The sequence below is a fragment of the Diorhabda sublineata genome, chromosome 5 (genome assembly GCF_026230105.1).
Source record: "Diorhabda sublineata isolate icDioSubl1.1 chromosome 5, icDioSubl1.1, whole genome shotgun sequence".
Taxonomy (NCBI): domain Eukaryota; kingdom Metazoa; phylum Arthropoda; class Insecta; order Coleoptera; family Chrysomelidae; genus Diorhabda; species Diorhabda sublineata.
In genome coordinates, this window is record NC_079478.1 from 4,677,518 (window position 1) to 4,702,668 (window position 25,151).

Here is a 25,151-nt window from a genome sequence, read left to right on the forward strand (position 1 = left end):
ATAATAAAAAAGTGCTTTCTACCAGGACAATGTATTGATCACATTGATTACGAGGAGAAAGAAATGATTTGTTAGGTAGTTTACTTTTCAGACTGTCCACTTATGTTGTGGAAGTTGATCGGGCAGTATTTCATTATATAAACCTTATTTCCATCCTTCTGGACGGACCACCATTGTTTCTCACAATTAAAATCTGATTTACAAAATGTAGAAAATATTTTCACTTATCAATTTTCATATATGAATAAATTCGATGTCTATTTTTAATAAATTCTGCATAAACTTATTTATAAAGTGTGATTCATAACCGCCTACTTGTTCTTATTCCAAAATAGGAATGAAGTAGATCAGTACTACTTTTTATAAAAATATACTTCTGTAACACCAATTTTATTGTGGCATAAAAATTTAGTGGTAATATACAGTGTGTGTCGCATTTTATATAAAGACACCTTCATACTTTCGTTATTTGACAAAACTTGAATGTTAATACAATCTTACATGGTGATAGGCCTTATTTGTGAACATAATCGGTTGACGAAAGGAATTTATAATCAGCCTACCCCGAATAAAAGTGCAAATTCTCGATATATTGCTTTAAAGATATCAAAAACATGTATTAGAAATATTTGCTCACAATTAATACTCAAAATATTTTTACCTCATATATCGATTTTTATTTATTACGAGGGTGATTTTAAAAGTGATATCCCGCATTCCCTTAAAAACCGCTATTGCTATTCACGTCTCTATCGGTGTTAATCATGTGGTTAAGTTATATCGTTTGCTGTAGTATCAAAGACTACCTAATCAGTTGTCCTTCTGAAATTTATTGACAACTTGTTATGGTGAAAGTGTAATGAATGATGGATGATACGTGAATTATGTAGTATTTTTTACGAAGAAGAGCAAATATCTCATGAATGAAGACATTAAAAGTTGATGAGGTAATCCGTCTAAGCAAATGCTCCGCTAATGACAAGTTTTATCAGAAATTGCGACCAGTTGCACGATCAGTAGTTTATCACATTTTTACGCTTGGAATATGATGACTTGCTCAGGAAAGCTTTTACTAACTGATTTAACAGTTTATTTGATGATGGGATCCGAAAGTGATGCTATGATTTTACATACGCTTAAATGTTAATAGTACTATACTGTAAACGAAGGTTTTGAGATATTTCACACTGATGTGAATATATCATAAAGTTTGATATTTTTAAGGATGAACGTACTCAGAACTTATTGTCATATCTACGAGTAATATTTGAGTTGTTTACACAAATTTGAAATATTCATCTGGGTCCTAAAATTAAATTGAATTAAATTGCGAACATTTTTGTCCGGTGATTTTATATGAATTTCGATGGATTTGGATTAAAACAACAGCAGTGAGCCGATCAACTCCATTCGACTCTCTAGCTACCATGTTTCGCTGGTTTTCCGAATTCAATCGTAGTCGCACTTCGCTACAGGATGAATTTCGGAAAAGACTGAACATTCTCCACCATCAAAATTCGAGCTCTCACACATCAGCTCAAACAAACACGCTGTACACTCCTTGTTCGGCAAACAATTATTTGTTCTTATTACCGTAGATCAAACATAAGGTGGGAGATCAACGTTTTTCTACACCTGAAGGAGCGGTTGATGCATTAAAAACATATGTTTTGAAGTTATCTGAATCGGAATGGAATCAATGATGCGACAACTGCTCCAAAAGTGTATTTCCTTTATCGAAATTTAGTGAGTCATGAGAATTAAAATTTAGACAGAAGTGCTAAAAGTCAGTCTTCTAAAGTTATTCACGTTTCAGTAAGTGGGAGAGGCTATCTCAGAATTAATATCCAATGTCAATCCAATTTAGTATCTTAACAATATTGGCAAATGCTTCATTGGACACAACGTCAAGTTACATTTACGACCCTTAGGGTTGAGTCAAAACTGGGCCACATCCTTTTTATATTATATAAATTGTGAAGACTAATACTCTTCTTCTACTTCTTGGAGATCTGTCGATCTGTTAATTCTGAAGCTGCCTCTGCATCTTTTCCTGAGAGGTGGATTGCCAACTATCTTTCCACCTTTTAGGTGGTCTACCGGGAGGCCTTGAGCCGAGTGGGACTATTCTCGGAAGTCTGTTCTCGTCCATCCGTCTTACATGGTTGTACCACTGCCTCTTACGTTGTCTTCCCCATCTTACAATGTCTTGTATCCCGCACTGTTCTTTGACATCTGTATTTCTTACTGTGTCTCTTCTTGTTTTCCCCACTATTGTTCTCAGTGTTTTCATCTCGGCCACCCTCAGCATTTGTTTCGTCTTGTTGGTGTCCTCTCGTACTTCCGTGCCGAACGTCATGATGGGTCTGATACAAGTCTTGTGGATTCTAATTTTGCTATCTTTGTGGATGCACTATCAGGATACTCTCAGCAAATAAATGTATTTTGTGGAATCTTAGGAAATCGATTGTTTCCCTTTTCATTAGCGGATGTATGGTCTCTTAATTTCTTTTAGAATTTTCAGCTACATCCCCCCGTAATTCAGAAATGATCATCGTTGATTGATAGGAATAAACAACACTTTTAAGTTGTGGTTTCAAAGATCCCCCAACCCTACCTACATCGATATATAGAATAAAACCTAGGAATAGCGAAGAGCCAGAACAAGACAAATATTTCAAAGAATCCACGTTTCTGAACATGTATTAGTAGCTAAAAATAAAACAAATTAATAGAATGTGCATTCAAACAGACGAGGAACTAGATGATATCGTATAATAATTAGAAAACAATTATCAGTTCTTTGTAAATATTTACATTTTTTGGAAATTTATTTTCATTTGTGTTCATTGCTTTTAGATCAGAATATAATGTGTTGCCCACACATTTTGAATACTAACGATTATCAACTATGTGTGGAGCCCCAACTACTTAACATTCTAAAAACAATTATCCCTAATCATAATAGGTTAATGTTTTTAGTAATTATAGAACTAAAGTCGTTTAAACAATATTTCATTTCAAGGATCTTTTCTTCATTATAGAAAAAATGGTTCAAATCCTTTTAAATTGTTGCTACAAGGTTTATTTTTTATAAATTGAGAATCTGTATAAACTCAATAACCTTATAACATGAATGTCTACAAGTCAGTTGAATGTATTTATTAGTGATAAATAGAAATTTTAGAATACGTATATAGATATAATTCTATTTATAATTAAAAATAAGCAGATATATAATTTTGATAATATGGCAAATACCAATTGAAATAATATTATTCGAAAATAAACAGTCACCGATGACATTCCAGCTAAATTTAGCTTATGTATAATGATAAAAAAATTACATCTTTAAATAAGTAATTCCACGAATAGCAAGCATTAGTTATCGAATTTTCAAATACTAGAGAAATAAAATCTATTTTCTTTTATCGAGGATGCAGAAGGCCATATTTTGAATTTGATATTACGTATTGTAAGTGTAATGTGTCTGTGTTTTGTAAGTTGGTGCTGGCTCCAATCTCTCAAAACATAAAATACTCACTCAAACAGTGTAACATTGAGGAGAATATTTTTCTAAAAACTTTTGTTACAATTTTGCTACAGTCGAGATAGATGGGCATGCAAGTCGCTAAGAAAGGTTATGTATTGCATTAAGCCGCGTTTACACCGGAGTTAATAACACGAGTTTTTAACAAAAAGTTATTAACTTAGCTGAATCGCCAAAAAATTTGTCTTAACAAAAGTTAATAACTCGTGTTTTCAACAGAAAATTCCATGTTATTAACAAGATTTATGTTATCCATCCAGAGTCGGTAAAGATCAAAGGAAATGTGTTATGTTTTAAATATAACATATGTTAATGACTTTTGTTATTAACATCAGTTAATAACAAAAATGTTAAAAACTTGTGTTATTAACTCCGGTGTAAACGCGGCTTTACTGCTCATCAAAAAGATGGATTTATTTTGAAGAGGCTGAATGTAATTGTGTCATTACTTATGCAGTAGACTCCAAAACCTATTTATCCTCATGACATGAGTATACATAATTATCAGTTTTCCAAAATATATGTGCTGATGGTAAAGGTTAAAAAGGAAGCGTTTACTGTATACAGAGTAAGAAAAAAACGCATGCTAGATGATAACCCGTCAACGAATGGATGATTGCATATCCAAAAGGTGCGGTTCCGAGGTAGAATTGTACTCGATATGTACATAAATAATAAAATTAGGCAATTTCTGAAGGGATTAATACCAGAGAATGAAAAATGGATAGCATATGATAACTTTAAAACGTAAATGATCGTGGTAGAAGAATGATGAAGTATCAAAAAGGAAAGCAAAGCAGAGTGACGACCGGTAAGGTGATGCTGTGTGCATAGTTGCACTGGGAAGGAATTATAAACTATAAAATTCTGATTTAGTACTATTATATCAACAATTAGCGCACGGAGTTGTGTTCCACCACGACAATTTCAGTCTCTAGTGACTTCATATATGTAATAATCCTATTTGGAGAGGTTCTATAAGTGGAATGTGTTCCGACTAAGTGAAACAAATAGTGTATAGTTCTTTCCCTCTCCTCAGGACGCTTCAGTTAATTCTGCGCATCTTTTGTGCGCATGAAGCTGGGAAGTTTGAATGAACTCATCGAATAGCTCAGATATTGCACTGTCTGAATATCCTTTGTTTCTCTCTTTACAATAATTTCTTGATTGAATAAAAATTGGATAATAATGTTAACGTCACTAAATTACAGAAGTTCGACTCCTGAGGAATTATAAAACAGCCCAACAAGGAAAAAATCAAGCCTGATAATGGTACATAAGTATTTGAATAATATCATTTTTTATTGAAGAAAAATTTTATTTAAAAACGAAGTGATAATCAAAGTTTCTTAATTAATGATTTATTTTAATTGCAAAGTAGAATTATAACGTGAAAAAGACACTAAAATAAAATAGCATATAGAGAACTAAACATAAAAAACGTATATACTTCATAAATTAACTGAAATATACAAAATAAACGATAAGCAATCGTACGGAATTGGATAAAAATATAAAAGAGAAAAATGTTGAGAAAAAAAATATATGGATCACAGAAACAACCGAAAGCAAATAAAAGCAAATACAAACATTCTTCTTAGCGTGCCGTATCAAGTCCCCTTGAAGTTGACGATCAGCATGGCAAAACTCTCTCTATCTTGAGCTAGTCTAAATAACTGTCCTACTTCTCTTATCCCATTCCTCTACGACCTTCAATGCGTCCTAAATAAGCTATTTTCCTGCATTTAATGTTAAGGACTGCATCGTTAGTTTGCATAGCTGATATTGGTGAGAGTATGCAACCTTGTCTGATTCCTCTTAAGATTTTGCATTCTTCTATCGATTTTCCGTTGATTCGAATATAATTTTCGATGATTCTTACGTCGGAACTATCAACTCCTTTTTCCCTTAATATATTTATTAACTTGTCGTGTTGTACTAGATTGAATGCCTTTTAGTAATCGATAAAGACTGCAAATACATATTTCCGTTGATCCCGGCATGTTTGTAGTAATATATTTAGTGCAAAAAGTGCTTCTCGTGTTCCCAGCCCATTTCTGAAGTCTAATTGAGTTTCGTCTTGATTTTCTTCGCACTTATTTCTGATTCTAGCGTGGAGATTCTTAAGAATATTTTCATAGTGTGACTCATAAGACTTATCAATCTATAGTCGCTACAGTGCTTTGAACGTTGTATTTTTGGCAAAGTTATGAATTCGGATTTTAGCCAGTCTTCTGGAATTTCAGCGGTTGAATAAACATGATTGAAGAGTTTGACTAATATTCCTATTCATTTATAAACTTTAGCATCTCTGTTGGAATATTGTCAGGTCCAACTTTATAGCATGTATCACTTCTGACTTTAGTATTTCTGGTCCTTCGCCTTCATCAAATGCCATTTGTTCTTCTGATACAAACAAATAAGACAAAAAATAATAAAATCCATGAAATTTTTGAATTTTAAGAATGCGAGCGAACATGATGCATCAAAAATGAAAATGATTGCAAGTCAATGAACAGAGAAATACAACAGGCCACGTCTTTTAATTATACACATTTGAATCTCAGAATTTGTACCGCAATCATGAAATCATCATAATAAATACACTTTAGTTACACATAACAATATTATGTTTTGTCAGTAAATTCGAATGACTGAGACACTTAATTTTAACTTTGTTGATGTTGATGGTATACCTTCAGTCACAGGCGGCGCCTTGCGGGGCTAAGGGCCTCACAGACGAAAATAAATTTGAAAAAGTATGGAAAATCCACAAGGTTTTTCTTATTCTAGACTATCTGGTAGATACTCGGTGCCAAGCACACATTACAAAGGCGAATAATCTTTTCATTAGAAAATATTTGGATCTCAATATCTCCCTAATTACTGTATATTATGCGTTCATATTTTACAGGTAATCAATATCAAAAATAACCTTTCGATTGATCTTAAAAAACATTCCAGCAGACGCTGGAAACTAATAACAAAACAAAAATAAATTAGAGCTTACTGTGAAGTTTTTATCAGACACAAGGTGGGAAAGCAGAATCCAGGCAGTTAAGGCTGTATTATTGCAATTTGATGATGTTGTTGAATACATAGAAAACTTAAAACGGAACAATCGGACACACTCAGTGATTGCGATTCCGTTTTAAACGAAATGTTTAGTTTGGAATTTATCATATGATTACATATATGGTATGAGTTATTAAGTATGTCAATACCATAAGCAAATTATGGTAATCTGTCCATTTAAGCATTACATTTTGTGATTGGATCAAAGAATATCGACAAACTGGATTCAAAAAATGCTTGTCTGACGCTCGTCAGTTTGTCAAGAAAAGCAGTTATGATTTGTCAAAAGATTTTAAAAATAAAAGAGTAGTCAAGAAGAAAAGGATATTTGATTATGAAGGCAGCGATTAATCTATAGAGACTGTTGAAAGCCGGTATGAAGCAATGTTTTTTACACCATGATTGATTCTGTTTTAAGTAACATGGAATCGAGATTTATGTCTTCTAATTCAAAAGAGGAAATACTGAAAAACTGTCAGGATTTACACACAGTCCTGCAAGTAGGTGAGAGCAGTGACTTCCAGCCTTAAGAGTTACAAAATATGATCCCAAATTTACCCAACTCCATTAAAGACTTGGAACATCTGCTCCAATATATCATAGAGAAAGATTTGAAAGAAATTTACCCAAATATTAACATTGTCATTAGAATTTTGTTAACAATACCTGTAAGGAGCGTTACAAATTGAAAATTATTTAAGAAATACTATCAGCTTTGGCAGTTTTATCTATTGAAGTAAATGTAGCATCTAAGATAAATTACGAACCAATCATTAAGGAGTTTAGTAAAATCAAAAGTAGAAAATTTCTGTTTCTCTAATTATTTCTTTTTTTACATTTTTGTTTAATGTTCTCAAGAAGAATAAGTAAAAATTCATTTCAAGTGTTTTTTTATTTTATACTCCCTCTTTCTTGCACCATCAGAGGGTCATATTAAGTTTAGGTCCTGCGCCGCCACTGCCTTCACTCAATATAAATGAATGACTCGTAGACACGTGAAAATAAAAAGATTACATGACCGATAAATTTCTATTAAAATATATTAAAAAAGTATCTATCACATAATTTGGTATTATCGATTGATTTTTCACACCTCGTATAGTTTATATACATATTACTTCGACCTTTTATGTGCAACGTTCTTCGGAGATATTGTCTTACTGTTTTAGGTTTACAATTTGTAATTGTTATTCACACTGTATTGCATGATTTGCTAATATAGAATGAGAATAAAAGATTCTATTCGTTTGAAATTCTGAATTAGATCAATGACCGCAACGTTACTACCATTAATAAAGTCACTATAATAAAACGATTTTGTTCATCAACTGAAACGAAAAATGTTAATTATTACGCACCTGTAGTTAATATAATATTATCTTATTTGAGAAAATATAGAATAGATTCGTTTGGTTATAATCTAAATAAAAGTTTGTGTTGCCTCGAAAAGAATCCTTGAGTAAGGTTAATAATGAATTTAATACTTTACGCCTATGGTGTAAATGTGTGTAAATTGTTTAAATTTAACGTTTTAACAAGTTTTTCATGTAAGACAGTATGTATTTGGGAAAACGTTATCTCAAAATGAGTTCCTTATCGCAATTTTATGAAAGGTAATTGATTTATAGCGATTTTTATTAGCCATACGGTGTTTGAAGTATTTAATAATCTTTTAGAAAGTGACGAATCTTATACGAACCTCGCAGACTAGCCATATAAGTAAGATATTTACAACAAACGTGGGAGCAACAATGACGTAGCGGTCACCAGTGTAACTTGCTGTTATTTGCTGCCTTACCTCTTCACTTTCAAAAATATCGTGAGCGCGCTAACACGTATTATTCGAATTTATTTTTTAAATAATCGCGGTATTTTTGTTTTTGCTTCACATTACGTTAACTACGTTAGCTTTTTATTTAGATTTAGTGTTTTAACGAATAGTGTTCCAAGATGACAGTGAATAAAAGTGGTGCTACTTCTACAAATAAATCGAAAAAGAAAACTTTTACAACTACTGCCGCAAGTTCATCAAGTACAAGTGCCACAAAATCATCAAAAATAGTATCTAAGAAAAGCGAGACTGCTCAATCTGGTAATGTATCAAAATCATCTTCGTCTTCCAGTTTACAAATTTCCGATGTGTCTCATTTACCGGTAAATGCCAAAGTAGTTACTTATAAAGTAACAGAACAGTTACCAACAGGTAGCGGAGAAAAAATTACAACTTACGAAGACTCAGGTGCTATTTCTACTGAATACCGACATTTTATTTCAGAAGATTCTTCTCATTCTGCACAAATAGAACAAATTAGTTCTACCTTAAATCAATCTACAGTAAATCTAAACGAATCAATGTCAAATTTATCTCAAATTTCCAATTCTACATATACTGTAACTGAACCTATGGAAGAATTAAAATTAACATACAACAAAAACGATTCCGGTTGGAATGGTAAGTTCATTGTTGAACAACCTTTACACAAAGATAAAAAAACTAGAAATCAAGTAACAAAAGGTACTGGAAAAACTATAGTGGAACAAACTTCGTCTTCAACTTCTCACCAAGAAAGTTCTTCCATTGCAAAAAGTTCTTCCAGTAGCTATGTAGTTGAAATTGTTAACGGAAAGGAGAGAATTATAGATCAGAAACACCACGAATCAGCTCAAGCTGCTCACTCTAGTAATGACGAACATTTTGACATGAAATCTGGAACTAATATTACTCCAGAAGTCCATTACAAACAAGAAACTTCCGAAAGTTCTACAAAATATGATTCAGATATTCCAGAATTAAAACAACCCCGGACAAAATCTAGTAAGGCTGTGAAAGAAATACATCAAATAGGAGATCAAACATCATCGTCTTCAAATATTATCCATGAAAATATTACAAACAAAAATATTTTAAAAGATCAGAATAATCAAACCGATTTATTGTCACATAATACGACGTATACGATAACAGATAAAAATATTTTGAGAGATACTACAATTGATCAAACTGATACGATTTCTCAGAATTCAGGATCAACATATACTGTGAACGTACCGAATGAAGAATTGAGACTAACTTATAATAAAAATGACTCTGGTTGGAATGGAAAATTTATCTATGAAGATACCAAAATTGAAGACAAGAAAAATGCTGTGACTAAAAATAAAAATACTGTGATAGAACAAACTTCATCTTCAACATCTCATCAAGAAAGTTCGGCTACGGAAAAAAGTTCCTCCAGTAGTTACATCATAGAAATTGTTGACGGTAAGGAAAGAATTATTGATAGAAAACATCATGAAGCTGAAAATACTTCTCGTTTGAATAAAGATGAAAATTTTTCAACAAAATCAGGTACAAACATTGTTCCTGAAACTCATTATCAAGAAAAATCATCAAAAACCTCAATCAAATACGACAGTAACATTCCAGATTTGCAAAAGCCGAAAACAAAATCATCCGAAATTACTAAAGATTTTCATCAAGTAGGTAATCAAACTTCTTCAAACATAAGTGCTACACAAAATAAATCTACAACGGATAAGCATTCTTTGAAATCTTCTTCAAAAAATTTCATCGAAATGGAAAAAACAGATGCAATGAATAAACAAATGGATTCTAGTCAATATCAAAAAACTAGCGTTACTGAAACAATCCAAAACATAACTGCTAAAGATACGGGCAAAAATGCAACTACGACAACTACAACCACATATTACGACTCGAAAGGAAATATCATTAAAACTGTAACTAATGTTGATGATGAAGTTATTCCAGGCTCTACTTTGACTGGAAGAGATAATTCAAATACATTGAACCTCAACGAAACTTACGTGAAAACTGATCATGAATTAACTTCTTCTACTCCCAGAAAATTAGCACCAACTGATAGTTATTCTAGTACAACAATAACGAGTAAGGATAATGCGAATGATACCACCGTAAAATATGTAGATGAAAATTATATTGACTTGCACAAAGTTAGAAATACGAATCTAGAAACTGATTCTAAAGATTTTTATGGTCATAGAGTAGATTCGAAAAATACTATGGTAACTAATGTGTATGATACAACAGCTATCCAAAACACTATTGGTACTAGAGGTCACATTATGATGGATGAAAATATTGATACCACTGATATGGTTTATTCAAATGATAGAAATTATGGAAAAACTGGATGGAATGGTCAATTTACTTATGAAACGCAAACATCTTCGAGAAAATCTGCTTCACCTGAAAGAAGGTCGAAAGGAGAAAAAGTATCACATTCTCCTTCTCGTCTCCATCTAGAAGATTTTCCTGCAGCAGGTGTTGCTTCAACAAAAAGGTATCCAGAAGAACAACGATCCAAACCAGAAGATAAGCACCTAAAATCACACTCCCCAACTCGTTTACATCCAGAAGATTTACCTCCCGCTGGTGCTCCTTCAAGAAAAAGTCGTCCAGATGATAAAAGATCTAAACCAGAGGACAAACATCCAAAATCTCACTCGCCTACTCGTCTTCATCCAGAAGATTTACCTCCAGCTGGTGCTCCCTCAACAAGAACTCGACCAGATGATCATCGACCTAAACCAGAAGACAAGCATCCAAGATCGCATTCACCTACTCGTCTTCATCCAGAAGATTTTCCTGCAGCAGGTGCTTCGTCAAAAAAAAGCCGTCCGGATGATCATCGTGGGAATACTGACGATACTACTGTCAGATATGTGGATGAGAATTATGTTGACTTGCACCAAATTAAAAATTCGAATCTAGAAACCGATTCTAAAGATTTTTATGGTCATAGAGTAGATTCAAAAAACACTATGGTAACTAATGTGTATGATTCAACAGCTATTCAAAACACTATTGGTACTAGAGGTCATATTATAATGGATGAAAATATTGACACTACTGATCTTGTTTATTCAAATGATAGAAATTATGGAAAAACTGGATGGAATGGTCAATTCACTTATGAAACGCAAAAATCTACAAGAAAAACTTCATCACCTGAAAGAAAACCAAAAGGTGAAAAAGTACCGCACTCTTCTACTCGTCTTCATCCAGAAGATTTACCTCCAGCTGGCGCGCCTTCAACAAAAAGTCGTCCTGAAGATCATCGACCTAAACCAGAAGACAAACATCCAAAATCGCATTCACCTACTCGTCTTCATCCAGAAGACTTACCTCCAGCTGGTGCTCCTTCAACAAAAAGGCGTCCAGAAGATCATAGAACTAAACCAGAAGACAAACATCCAAAATCGCATTCACCTACTCGTCTTCATCCAGAAGATTTACCTCCAGCAGGTGCTCCTTCAACAAAAAGGCGTCCAGAAGATCATCGACCTAAACCAGAAGACAAACATCCAAAATCGCATTCACCTACTCGTCTTCATCCAGAAGACTTACCTCCAGCTGGTGCTCCTTCGAAAAGAATCCATCCCAAAGAATTAGGAGATAAAAAGACTATAGTTCAAACGGATACATTTTTAAATATGGAAACACAAGAAAATTTAAAACAAATGATAGATATCTCCACAACTGAATATGACACTATAGATTCCCATGTTACTAAAAAAGATTTATCAGTAGTTTATCCGAAGGGATATCCTACGACAGATATTCAACGAACCACAGAAAAATATGAAACAACTGATATCAGTGACAAAACAACTAATAGCTTTTCCAAAAATACTGAATCTGAAACAATAGTTAGTCAAGTCAGCTCTACAGAACATTACACGATTGTAGATGGTAGAAGAATACCAGTTGGTCCTAAAATACCAGACGGGGAACAGCCAAAACAATTGAAAATACATCCAGAAGAGTTACCAGCTGCTGGTAAACCATCTAGAAGAAGTGATTCACCAACTAAAATGAGAAATACTCATAGAGACGAATTTACAGAGCTCTCAACTAGTGTGAAAGATTCAAAAACTTCTGAGACCGTAGTAAACCAATCAACTTTGGTTGAACATTATGTCGTTGTTGATGGAAAAATTATTTCTGATATTCCAACATCTATGGATAGAACATATATAATCGAATCCAACGATAGGACTTTAAGAGATAGGGCATCAGAAGAAAAATATCCCAAAGAGCTACCGGCTGCTGGAAAACCTTCAGTAGTTCCAAGACGGGATACTTCACCTGAAAAGATTACAAAAGAAAAAATTCCTAAAGACAAGAAACCTGATCGTAAGCATCCCGAAGATCTACCAGTTGCAGGAAAACCTTCAGTATCTCCACGACGTGATACTTCACCAGAAAAAAGTACGAAAGAAAAAAGTCCTAAGGATAAGAAACCAGATCGTAAGCATCCCGAAGATCTACCAGTTGCAGGAAAACCTTCAGTATCTCCACGACGTGATACTTCACCAGAAAAAATTACGAAAGAAAAAAGTCCTAAGGATAAGAAACCAGATCGTAAGCATCCCGAAGATCTACCTGTTGCAGGAAAGCCTTCAGTATCTCCAAGAAAAGATACGTCACCAGAGAAAATAGTGCAAGAAAAATCTCCAAAAGACAGAGAACCGATGGACAAACACCCTGAAGACTTGCCAGCTGCCGGCAAACCTTCAGTCTCACCTAAAAGAGACAAAGTGCCTGAAAAACCAATAAAAGAAAAGAGTTCAAAAGAAAAGTTACCAGAACAAAAGCACCCCGAAGATTTGCCAGCTGCTGGAAAACCCTCAGTTTCACCAAAAAAAGATGTATCACCAGATAAATCAGTGAAAGAAAAAAGTCCAAAAGAAAAAATGCCAGTAGAAAAACGCCCTGAAAAATTACCAGCGGCAGGTAAACCGTCCAGAAGTGATACATTACCAGAAAAACCAGGAGATAGAGGTCCGAAAGGAAAAACACCCAAATACCCCGAAGAAGATTCTCCTGATAAAATAATAAGTACTACATTGACGGAAATCGTAACCTCGGAATACCCAACAACAATTTCAAAAGATTTTAGTGAAAACGTAGAAGTAATACGAAATGTGCAAGACGAAACTTTTACTGTAAACGAATCTCGTACTTTCGTTGATAATAAAATTGTTAAGGAATACTATACTACAGTCGAAAACGATACGAAATTTATCGAAAATGTCGATATTGTTGATGAAAAATCGAACATAGTGAACGTTAAAAATTTTACTGAAAACGTAGATATCATAGATACAGTGGTGATCGATGAAAGTAAAACAGATGTTAACAAAACGTTCATCAAGGAGGATATAGTCGATATAAAAACAATTGTAAGTAAATATTTATTATTATTATTTTTATACTTTAACTTTTTATCCAGAGAAGATGTTAGTTATTCAAAAAAATCTAAAACTTTGGATTAATATAAAAAAATCTAGTGGCTTTCAGCATGCATTTGTAGGTGTAATTCAAAATTTTTTATAAATATCAATCGTACCATAATCATTTTAAGCAGAATTCATAGTGATTTGTTATTCATGTGATTTTTAGAAATAACAACAATGAAAGTGGTTGGAATGTCATCATCAGCGGTTTTGATTATTAATTCACAATTACGAATATATTATCATCCAAAACAATAAAACCTACAGAAAAAAATTGATACATATTGTTTGTTCAAAATTTCTTTTTTATTCCATTACATTTTATTTGGTGTGTGAATGTATCAACCATATAAAATGTACCAAAAAAACTAGTCGTTAAATTGTTTGTTGTTTTGAAATTTTTTGCTCCTTTAATATTTCCGAATATTAGTTTTTTACCAAAGTTTATTCACAGAATGCAAAATGGTTAAATAATTCTATATTTCAGATCAAAATAGTACACTATTCATTATAATAATTTTATTTATTATATTCAAAAATATTGTTTGCTTTCTATGAATACTTTTTTAACCATTCGAAAAAAAACACAGTTTTGTCTAGTAAACAAAAAATTATCTGACTATTTTATTTATGTTTGCGCCAAATTTCATTATTGTTATTAGTGTCAATCTGAATAGTACCAGGTGTGATAAAAAAATACTGTGATCTTGAGAAGTAACAATTTTCACTTATTGTCCAAATAACTGGAAGGCGTCTTTAAGAATGATTTTGACTTTATCAGTACATGGTTTATAAGTTGAGGATATTGATTAAAGTCTATTTTTAAGGATAGAACAAACATCTTTAATAATATTTCTTAAAACGGTAAATATTTGTTAAATGTTGAATGCCAAAAAACGAATCAAATTTTTCTTCTTATTTTTCTTATTTTAGAATAAACTACAACAGAATTATAAAAACAAAAAAACTATCAAGGTATTTAATGAAAGAGATTGTTTGAACAACATTTAATACGAGGGTGAATCAAATATAAACGAGACTTTTGAACCTGCGCGCGCAATAGTGATGGAAGAACGTTCCGCTGTTATTGGCTGTTAGGTTGGTTTGCCAGGAGTGGGGGAAGCACGTGACTCATCATCATAGACTCGCTCAGTGCCCATCGTTACGATGTCCGAACAGGAGGTACCTCCTTCTATTGCGCAACGTATTGTTATAAAGTTTTTAGCTGCAGAAGGTGTAAAACCGGCCGAAATCTTGAGAAGATTGACTGCACAGTTCGGGGAAAAGACGCTGTCGCGAGCTAGAGTGTTTGCTTGGCATAAACAGTTCGTGGAGGGCCGTGAACGTGTTGAAAATGAGAGCCATGACCGCATACCCCGCACCAGTATTACAGCGGGCAACATCGACAGTGTTCGTCAACTTGTTGAAGGTGATAGGCGTCTAACAACTTCGGATATTGCAATTGCGATATGCAAGACTAGAGTACCATGTACACCGAGACCAAAAAGACCTATTGTGCAACCCTTCCTTGCTGCCGTATCGGGGATCCCAGTTTTTATAGCTGATCTATTAATTCCACTCCAATAGAAAGAATGTAGGATGGTTGTAGCTCCAGAGAACTTCGTCTTCTCTTTCAACAGGACTCCTGTTCGTATTGGTAGGTTGTTCTTACTCGGGCTGATACATTCGGCATATCTTCTCTGGTTATAGTTTCCAACGATAGTTTTTGCTTATCTCATCCCCTGTAGATTGTCCCAGTAACTAGTTCTACCCCTATCTTTCTTCTTTTCCAATACTTTCTATTTTTCTGTAACTGATACCATAAAAGGGTTCTTGTCTTATGAAATGTTAGTTTGTCACTCTTTTAGAGAGTCTCAGTATACAGCCCTGCATCAATAATTGTAAAAAAATCAATCATCGTATTTTTTTCTATCACACCTTGTATCATTTCAGTACTTTTTCTTATTAATTATATATGGATATTTCTTTTTGCAGGATGAAGTCGAAAATATAACTAATATCAAACGAGTATCTGATAACAAAGTCGTCTTAATCGAAAAAGTTATTAAAGAACCTTCTAAACCTGTGGTACTTAAAGTACCGTTGAAGGAGCAATGTATCTGTGAACTCTGCACATGTGGGTAAGTCCGATCATATTTCATTCAAAATTTATGCATATATCTTTTTATTTATGAATTTTTTTATAGGAATAATCGTTTATTATTCATTGTGCCAATTTCAATAGTATAATAAAACGTTTGAGTTTGATATATTATTTGATTATAAACTTTGGTCATTCTAGGCTATTACTTGCTTGTATTTATTTGAATCTTAATTTGTTCTGGGTTTACAATATAATTAAATCATTTACAACTCTGTTTTTGTAGGCGGAATCTACATGGTTTATGATAATTTTTTTACATTCAAATTTTTTTAATTTTGAGGATTACCACAGCTGCTTAACATTTTTCTTTATTAATCAATGTGAAACAGAAAAGAAAAATTCTATTTATATTACGAAGTTATTTCTAAAATACCCACAGAGATTTTTCTTGAGCGATCTATATCTAGATTAAAATGTGAAACGGTGCTACTGACTGTTGTCATGTTTAAATAAACTTTAATTAATTTTTAATAAATATGTTTTGCGTGTATAATTTCTGAGCCTTTATACATTACGTAAAGTTTGATCTTTTGAGGTAACAATCAAATTTTAATGTTTACTAAAATTGTTTGCTTATGAATTAAGATATGAACGGATTTCCGTTATATAAACATTACCTCGTGTCGCTCAAAACATATTTATGGTTTCGCCTGATGCTTTTAACAAGAACGCAAAAAAAACCGGTAAATAAACTCGAAATAGTCACGGGTTCACAAAATATGTGATAAGTAGAAAACTATCATTATTTTTTAAAATTCAGGATCGATTAACAGAATTAGAGTGATAAAAAACATTATCTAGAGAAGATTTAATTTTTTTATCATTAATTATTTGTATGTTAAATTCGTGTCTTCATCAGGTGTAAGTAACACCACTTACCCAAAGGAAAATGTTTATACTATCTTTGATAGTCTTTTAAAACTATCTATTTGAAGGAGTAGATGTCTGACAAAAGTCCAAACAATCTTCTAAACGTGGCATTCAATTAGCAGGTGTTTGATAGATTAGGGGCTGTTGCATTGAAGATGAAAGGTAGATTGGTTTCCCAATCTAATATAACTTTGTTTGCAAAAGTTTTTCTGCAGATCTTTGCCTAACTCGATTTTTTGCTTAGTTTACCTTCAGTCCCTGAAGACGATAACTTGTTGGAGTTCTCAGAATGCTTCTAAATCTGCAAACTCTCCACCACTAATGCCAATATGTGAGAGGGTTCAAAATGAAGTTACAGTTTTATCTTAGATAGTTGGGCATCTCATGTTTAGAAATGAGAAGAAGCTACCCATTCTGATAGTCTATTTGTAGGGAAAGTCTGTTTTTTGATTATATTGGCTGCTGCAATGATATTTCTTCCATTAGAGCAATTGAACAGGTCGTTGAATTCTTTTGTTAATATCGTTTATGGATATAATGAACCGAATTTCACTATTTTCTGTAATGCAGGGCCGGATTAAGCTAGTGGATTGCGGGAGCTATAGCCCCGGGCCCCATCATTTGGAAATCATTCTGTATTTTTTGATATATACCACAAATCTAACGTATTGATATTATTTTGTGAATTTTTCCGGGTTTCCGAATTCCTTAAGGGGGCCCCGTCATTATTTTAGCCCCGGGCCTTATAAATCTTAATCCGGCCCTGCTGTAATGAGAATGGTGTATATATTTTCCATTAAATTTTAATAATTGGGAGCATGTTTCTTTTGATTTGAGGGTTTATTCTTATTATGACCGAACGGAGAATTATAATAATTCCAATATACATTAGTTGCATTTTCTTCATACATTTAGGAGAGATACGTATCCAAAAATAACCATAAATAAGACGATAATGTGGAAAAATTATTATATTATGAGTTTTTAATCGAGTTTCCTAGAATAACCTCAATAATCATTTTGTATTAATTTTTTTTATTTATTTAATATTATAACATATAGCAAATTCTTTGCTTTGCCAATGTTATTTAAAAATTATCACGAAAATGTTTCCAATTTTCTTAACCGTTATCTCATGTTAACTATAGTTTATTGGAATCCTCAAAAACATCATAACGTCATCAAAATTTATAGGTAATTTAATGTTTGGTGTTTAGTCACATTTCGAATGTAAATTTTTACAATATATTGAAATATTTATGTTTCCAACTATGCATTTATTATAAACATACATTAATTGTATCTAAATATTCCGAATTCTGAAAATGATTATTACTATGACGCAATAAATAATTTCATATTTATATTAACGACCTCTGATAATCTTAATTAAACCAATTTGACCCCCGTATATCAAACATTATATTGTCTACAATAATAACCATGGTATATAGGAACGATTTTTTGAATTTCGATATCATTGGTGCATTACCAAGCTCAAGGATCTTTTCGCTAGGTTTGATAATATAATTATTGGGCAGTGTGTATACGAATTTACAGTTTATAACAAACATAATGGTGAATAATAATTAATTTCTACTTGAACTGATGAGGTTAAGCTATGTACGTGTACCATATTCTATTTTGCTCCAGTTTAAATAAAATATTGTAAAATCTACAAGTATTAAGCAACCTCACAAATATTATTATATTAGAAAGTCTTCAATTGATTTAACAATTATTATCGACATGTTGGACAGATTGGTTCTATCTCTCTATCTTTCAAATTGCAGCCAACCATTTTTTTTTGGTTTCCCTCCTCTTTCAAAATGCCCCAATCATCTTACTCTTTGGGCTTCTATACATCTTGCTAGTGATGGGTATTTATACAAATTCTTAAGTTCTTCTTCTCTAAACTTCTTCACTTGCTTTTATTCCCACAAAAATTTTCCTCAATACCTTCTTTTCCCATATAACCAGTTTTGTTTCGTCAGCTTTTGTTAAACCCACTTCCAAATGTAACTGTTGATTGTATTATTGCTCTAGATAATTTTCCCACCATACAAAAGTATAGAAAACACGTAACATCTTAATACCCTGACACGAAGTTGTAATCTTAGATCGTGACTATACAAGTTGTTTTTTAGTCTAATGAATGCTGCTCTAGCTTTCTCAAAGCGACATTTTATTTATGTTGACATACATTTGTCATTAATAGTTGTTCCCAAATAGTAAATCATACGTTATACAGTTATCTAAATTAAATATTAACCTATCACTTCTTCGTCGAATGTCAAAACTGAAGATATTAACTTAATTTTATTGTTTCTGATATCGATATTCTACAATTAAATATTATAACAAGATTAGTTTCTCATTTATTTACTCATAAATTATCTTAAATACTTTAATTTTTATTTTCTGATAAAATTATCAATTGAGATTGATAGATGTTTATTAGTTGAAAAAATAATAATCCGTCTGATGTAATGCACCAAAATAAAATGAGCAACCATTATTTTTAAAAATTACTTTATTGTCACGTAATTTTTCAAAATAAGAAATTGCAAGAATCGATATTTTATATTGTTAAATATCATTTAAAAATGGAAACTTCTAATACCCGTTACTGTTATACTAATTATTTAAAATAATTCAATATAATCATCATTTCAAATGTTGGTTTTATTTTGTTGTAGTACGCTGATTTTAGACGAATACTACATTTCTAATTCAAATTGATTCAGAGTATATTACAATTATTAAGTATGTCACTATGGTTGTTAAATCCAAATTTGAAAAAAGACTGGATCAGTAACTGTATCCAGTAGAAAATCGAATTTCTACGTGTTTTAGTTCTTCCATGTTAATGAGCTAACTTCATCTATTGCAGTACTGCTTCAATTCTGTCATTTTAAGCGTCATATGATGGCGCCCAGTGTCTGAGCTTTAATACGTTCTATAGGATTGAGTTGTTCATAATAGGGTGGCAATTGTATTGCATACCACTGCTAGGGACTATTTTATTCATAACGTAATAACGTAATTAACTCTATTTGCAATATAATCGGATCCATTCCCATTTTTGAGTAGTCACAGACTAATCCTCGAACTGATCTTTTTGTTGTTGATTTCCCGAATCATTGACGAACATTTTTTAACCATGATGAAAGACTCCGACCACAGTTCCTCATTATAGTCTCCAGTTCTTTTAGATATAAAAATAATGCTATTTTTCTCTCAAAATGAGCTACTACAAGCTTCTGCTCTCTGCCTGTTAGTATTTGAAAATCTTTCATAAATCTTCCAACTACTGATGATGGTTGTATTAAACCACATATCCAGCATTTACAGATATCTCGTCTAAAGTTTTTGCAAGGTTCTACTATGGTCCGAATTTCTTAATTCCAAATTTTGTGTTGTTCATCTTGTTAATCTCGTAAAATATTAATTTTTGTAAATGTATATGTGGTGTGTGAACCTTACCACAATCTTCTTTTTGGTGTAAAATTATATAAATAGTAGACGACGAGGCTTTCGCCTGTGAAAATGTCCATAAACTTGATCTGTTTAGATGCAAGTTCTAATTGTTTCCGACAATATTTCAATATATGTTGTATATATCATTTTTTTAATATTTTATTTTCTCCAATTGGCCAACGAAATAAAATATGAAACCGAATGTATTTAGAAAAGAATACATTGTGAAAAAATAAATTAATACGAAGACCAATACTGACCTTATAAACAAAAAGATCGTGAATACTTTCATAGATTATTAACATAGATCCAATTTTTTTGAAAATCATTTTTGTGTGTAAAATAAAGAATTAAGCAAAAAACTTTCAATTTAGCTCTGTATAATTTAAGCAAACCGTTCATAGTAGAAACCTTGAGGATGTGAACCAAAGCAAATCTTTGAAAATTTCCTACTAATTACCCATATCCTATAGAGATTTCATGACACCATCAATTTGTGTTATCCTACAACAACATCGAAACAATTTCAATTTCTTTTTTTTCAAAAGTATTTGTAAATACAACTTTTTTTTAGAGATAAATTGAGAACCTCATTTTAACAAAAGATCTTTCATATTCTGTGAGTAATTATAAGAAGTTAATACAATTAGTTTCATGACCCACCTACCATATTCTTTATGAATTCACAGTAATGGTATGAGTAGATTATATTACATTTTTATGCAGCTGATAACATGTTTTTACAAGATCGTACTACACCATATTACTTTTGCGTGAATGGTAAATGAATTGGCCGAAGAGAAGTTGTAGAATTGCCACTACGTTCTCCAAACTTAGTTTCTCTAGATTATTTTCTAAAGGGGACATCTAAAATTAATAGTTCCTAAAACAAAGCTTCTTAATTTCGATTGTTTAAAGAGAAGATTAACAGCTACATGAAGAGAGCTTCGAGTAGAAGTTTTGATAATTATTTAGAATTGAGGCTCTATCCCAAACACACTCCAAAAGTTTTGTCGGTTATATAGGGTTGTTTTTTAGTGCTCCGAAAGTAATTTAAGGTTGGGGGAGACACATATTTTTGTGCATATTAAATGTCAATAATTATCCAATCATACCGGAATACGCGGTCATCTAGATCAATAGCACATGAGGTTAGGTTAAGTTAGGTTAGGTCAATCGTTGGAAGCTCATCGTGAAATATTTATGTATTTCTTCCATTTAATATTATAGGTATCAAGGACGTGACAGTTAATCATACTTATAATTTCGTGGATCATATTAAATGTCACGTCCTTGATATCTATAATATTAAGTGGAAGAAATACATAAATATTTCACGATGAGCTTCCAACGATTGACCTAACCTAACTTAATCTAACCTCATGTGCTATTGCTCTAGATGACCGCCGATATGATTGGATAATTATTGAAATTTAATATGCATGAGATAATGATCGTTATGACGGAAAATATGTGTCTCCCCCACCCTTAAAGTACTTTCGGAGCGCCCCAGTTTGGGATGGAGCCCCAGTTCTAAATAATTACCGAAGTTATTGAATAGACCTTGAGCGATTTAATCATTGTATAGAAAATAAAGTGAAAAATTTTCCACCGAGTTAGTTATTTCTTATAAATTTTATAAAACATTTTTCAAAAGGTTTCAATCACCTTTAATTCGAAGTATTATTCAACCCCCTTATGTACTAGCGTCTGTCTTATTTAAAAGGTTGAAGTAATTTAATTGAAAGCTAACCTAAAATCTGTACTTTTCGAAAATAAATCTGACGTGATTTTGTATATCGTTAAAGCGTTTTCAATTTGACACCGTGTATAAAAACGGTTTCAATTATTTTTTCATAACATGCGAAACAAATAAATGTCTTAATGATACGTTCTCCCACATTCAATACGTAATTGGACTTCTCATATTCACGTTAACATCCTACTTCTTCCTCTGCTTCTTGAAAGTTCTAGATGTAAAAACAATGAGGGAGATTATTGTGGGTAGATTAATGATTCATATTTGAAATTACTGATATTTATCTTCTTATAAGATTTTTTTTAAATTCACAGTTAAAGCATTTTTTTAAACCATTGAATATTCTTTGTGGCAGCTGATATTTTTTTTGTAAACGAACCGATTTAAAAAGTAAATAAAAAATAGACAAAGTTCAAATAGCGTCAAACATCTTGTCCTACTTTTTGTGATCGATAATACAGCTATAAGTAAAGATGATTAATTGAAATCTGTAAAAACAAATTCCTTGAAAGCCGATAAAAAATAATACAATCTTGTTTGTTTTTTTTTTCTCTTTATATGTACATTTGAAGGTGGTTACAAGTCGTTATATGGTAAGCGATGACCTCATATGCATTTTCAAGAACACGACCTTTTGTTGTAGCGAGACTCATTACTAAATATCTCAGAGACCTCGATTATGCAGCAACATACATATTTTTCTTGGAACCACTTTCTCGTGTCGCTTAAAAAATGATATTTTCTATAATTGGTTTATTTCATGATGTAATTTTTATGATACATTCAAATTTATTTGGAAAAATTCATCTTTGAGGCTTTTGAATTTTCTATTAATTTGTTTTAAATATAATTACCTTTGCGCGGCATTGTATTAACATTTCAATCTGATCTTAACATAAATCAATTAGATCTGAGTTAAATTACTAACCTATAATTAACTGGGGTCCTTTCCAACACGAATTTATAGATTTCTAAAACATTTTTTACACTTATTAACTGCTTTCGACAATCTTACTTCATCAACTAGAAATGTTAAAAACTCAGTGTTTTTGTTAATCCAGTTTATGATATTTTTAAAAATATTTTATTTATTTATAGTCTATAATTAAGGACCTACATCGGGGCTGGGTTAGAGATTTCTTACGATCGGAATCAAATCGTTTTATCGTTAAACCACAATTATTTTTTTAAACTTGTATACTTTAATAAACTTGGTAATAGAAACAAATTCGTCGCTTATCAAAAAAATCTTTTATTGCCGATTTACGAGGAAAACTACTACAATGTTAAATAAAACAAGAAAATGTAAATGTTTGCATTAGGTTTAATTAAAAATAGAGTTTCCACACTATTTATTTATCATTTGAACTACTACGAACAAAGCACCGATTAACTAGATTGGAAAGAATTATTTTATTAACTTAAAATTAATTCTAAAAACTATTGAAGTACCTCTTACTGTCCAAAGTATAACATATAATATTCTACACAAAAAGACTTTGAATTTTTATGGACTTCTTAAAATTTCCCTGTTGGTTGGTATATTTGTAATTTAACTTTTGTATTTAAAGTTATGATGATGTAAAATACGAAATTGATTTTGACTTGATGAAAAAAAGCTACATAATTAAAAAATAGAACCTAGCTTCAATAAGTCGTGTGACTGACACACAGATGGCGCTGCCATTATCCATATGAAGTACCAGCTTTCAAAAAACTATGTGTAAAATTTTATGACATTTCGATTAGTCAGAAAAAAGTGGCAGCCATTTAAGTAAAGTTACATTTGTTATTTTCAAAACAATGGATTCAAAACAATTTCATTCTTCTTGATGAAAAAAATATACTACATCATTTCACCAATGGCTTCAAAAGTGTTATCCGGACTCTGCTCCGAAAAGAACCATTTCTTATTGGTTTGCTGAATGTAAACGTGGTCGTACTGACACCAATGATGGAGAACGATCTGGTCGTCCAATTCAGGTGGTTACTCCAGAAAACATTAAAAAAGTCCACAAAATAGTTATTTGGAATTGCGTGAGATAGCTGAGGCCGTAAAGATATCAGAAGGCAGTGTGTGTCCACAATTATGCATGAACTTTTGACCATGAGAAAAGTGGCTATCGCGTTTATTCACAGTCGATCAAAAACAACAACGTGTTGTTGTTTCAGGGCAGAGCAGATCAGATTTGTTGCGTCGATGTGTGACAATGGATGAAACATGAATCCTTCAAATCATTCCGGAATCAAAACGATCATCATCTGAGTGGACCGCAGAAGATGAACTACGTCCGAAGCATACAAAGGCACAACGGTGAGCAGGGAAGGTTATTGCTTCAGTATTTTGGGATGCGCATGGAATATTGTTCATCGAATATCTCCAAAAGGGGGAGACAATCAATAGCGAATACTACGTAAAGTTTTTGGATCGTTTGAATGCAAAAATTAAGGAAAAACGGTCGCATACGTCGAAGAAAAAACCACCAAGACATTCCACCAATTCACAAGACGATGGCAACGATGGTTAAATTGAACGAATTACACTTTAAATTGCTTCCTCATATAGTCCAGATCTGGACCCCAGTGACTACTGACTATTCGCTGATCTCAAAAAATAGCTCGCCGGTAAGAAATTCTGCTCAAATGAAAAATTGCTAAAACTGAAGCCTATTTTGAGGCGAAAGACAAATCCTTCAACAAGCACGGCATCGAGAAGTTAGAGAAGTGTTGGAACGATTGTATTGCTATTGAAAGAGATTACATTGATAAATAAAATCGATTTTTGGCAAAAAAATGTATTTTTTTAGTTAGTCACACGACTTTAATCAGTTTGACGCTGAATAAAATAAACTGTTTGATTTGTTTTAACATTTTTTTCAAAAATGGACACGGTAAGTTTTATGAATACTGTGCATTACTTTATCATACCAATATATAAATAGCTGTTTTGATTTTACCCATATAAATAT

The 25,151-nt window shown here is 32.2% G+C and overlaps 2 protein-coding genes across 3 annotated transcripts in view; one reads left to right on the forward strand and one right to left on the reverse strand.

Moving 5' to 3' along the window:
* Positions 1-2,023: 2,023 nt before the first annotated feature.
* Positions 2,024-2,359, reverse strand: LOC130444373 (uncharacterized). The gene has a single exon (XM_056779466.1). It carries the CDS (start codon positions 2,357-2,359, stop codon positions 2,024-2,026), a length of 336 nt encoding a protein of 111 aa, XP_056635444.1.
* Positions 2,360-8,129: 5,770 nt separating this feature from the next.
* The window catches only part of LOC130443721 (titin), a 42,517-nt gene continuing 25,495 nt past the window's right edge, over positions 8,130-25,151 (forward strand). Inside the window, exons 1-3 of one of the 2 annotated variants that reach the window (XM_056778480.1) lie at positions 8,130-8,238; positions 8,302-13,855; positions 15,905-16,050. In XM_056778480.1, coding sequence (XP_056634458.1) covers positions 8,576-13,855; positions 15,905-16,050 — 5,426 coding nt within the window. In that variant the 5' untranslated portion in view covers positions 8,130-8,238; positions 8,302-8,575. Of the gene's footprint in view, positions 13,856-15,904; positions 16,051-25,151 lie in introns of both variants that reach the window. The other variant, XM_056778479.1, reaches the window with a different exon arrangement.

Coding starts and splice junctions, on each gene's coding strand:
- LOC130444373 (XM_056779466.1), bottom strand. CDS start 2,359: ATGACGTTCGGCACGGAAGTACGAGAGGACACCAACAAGACGAAACAA.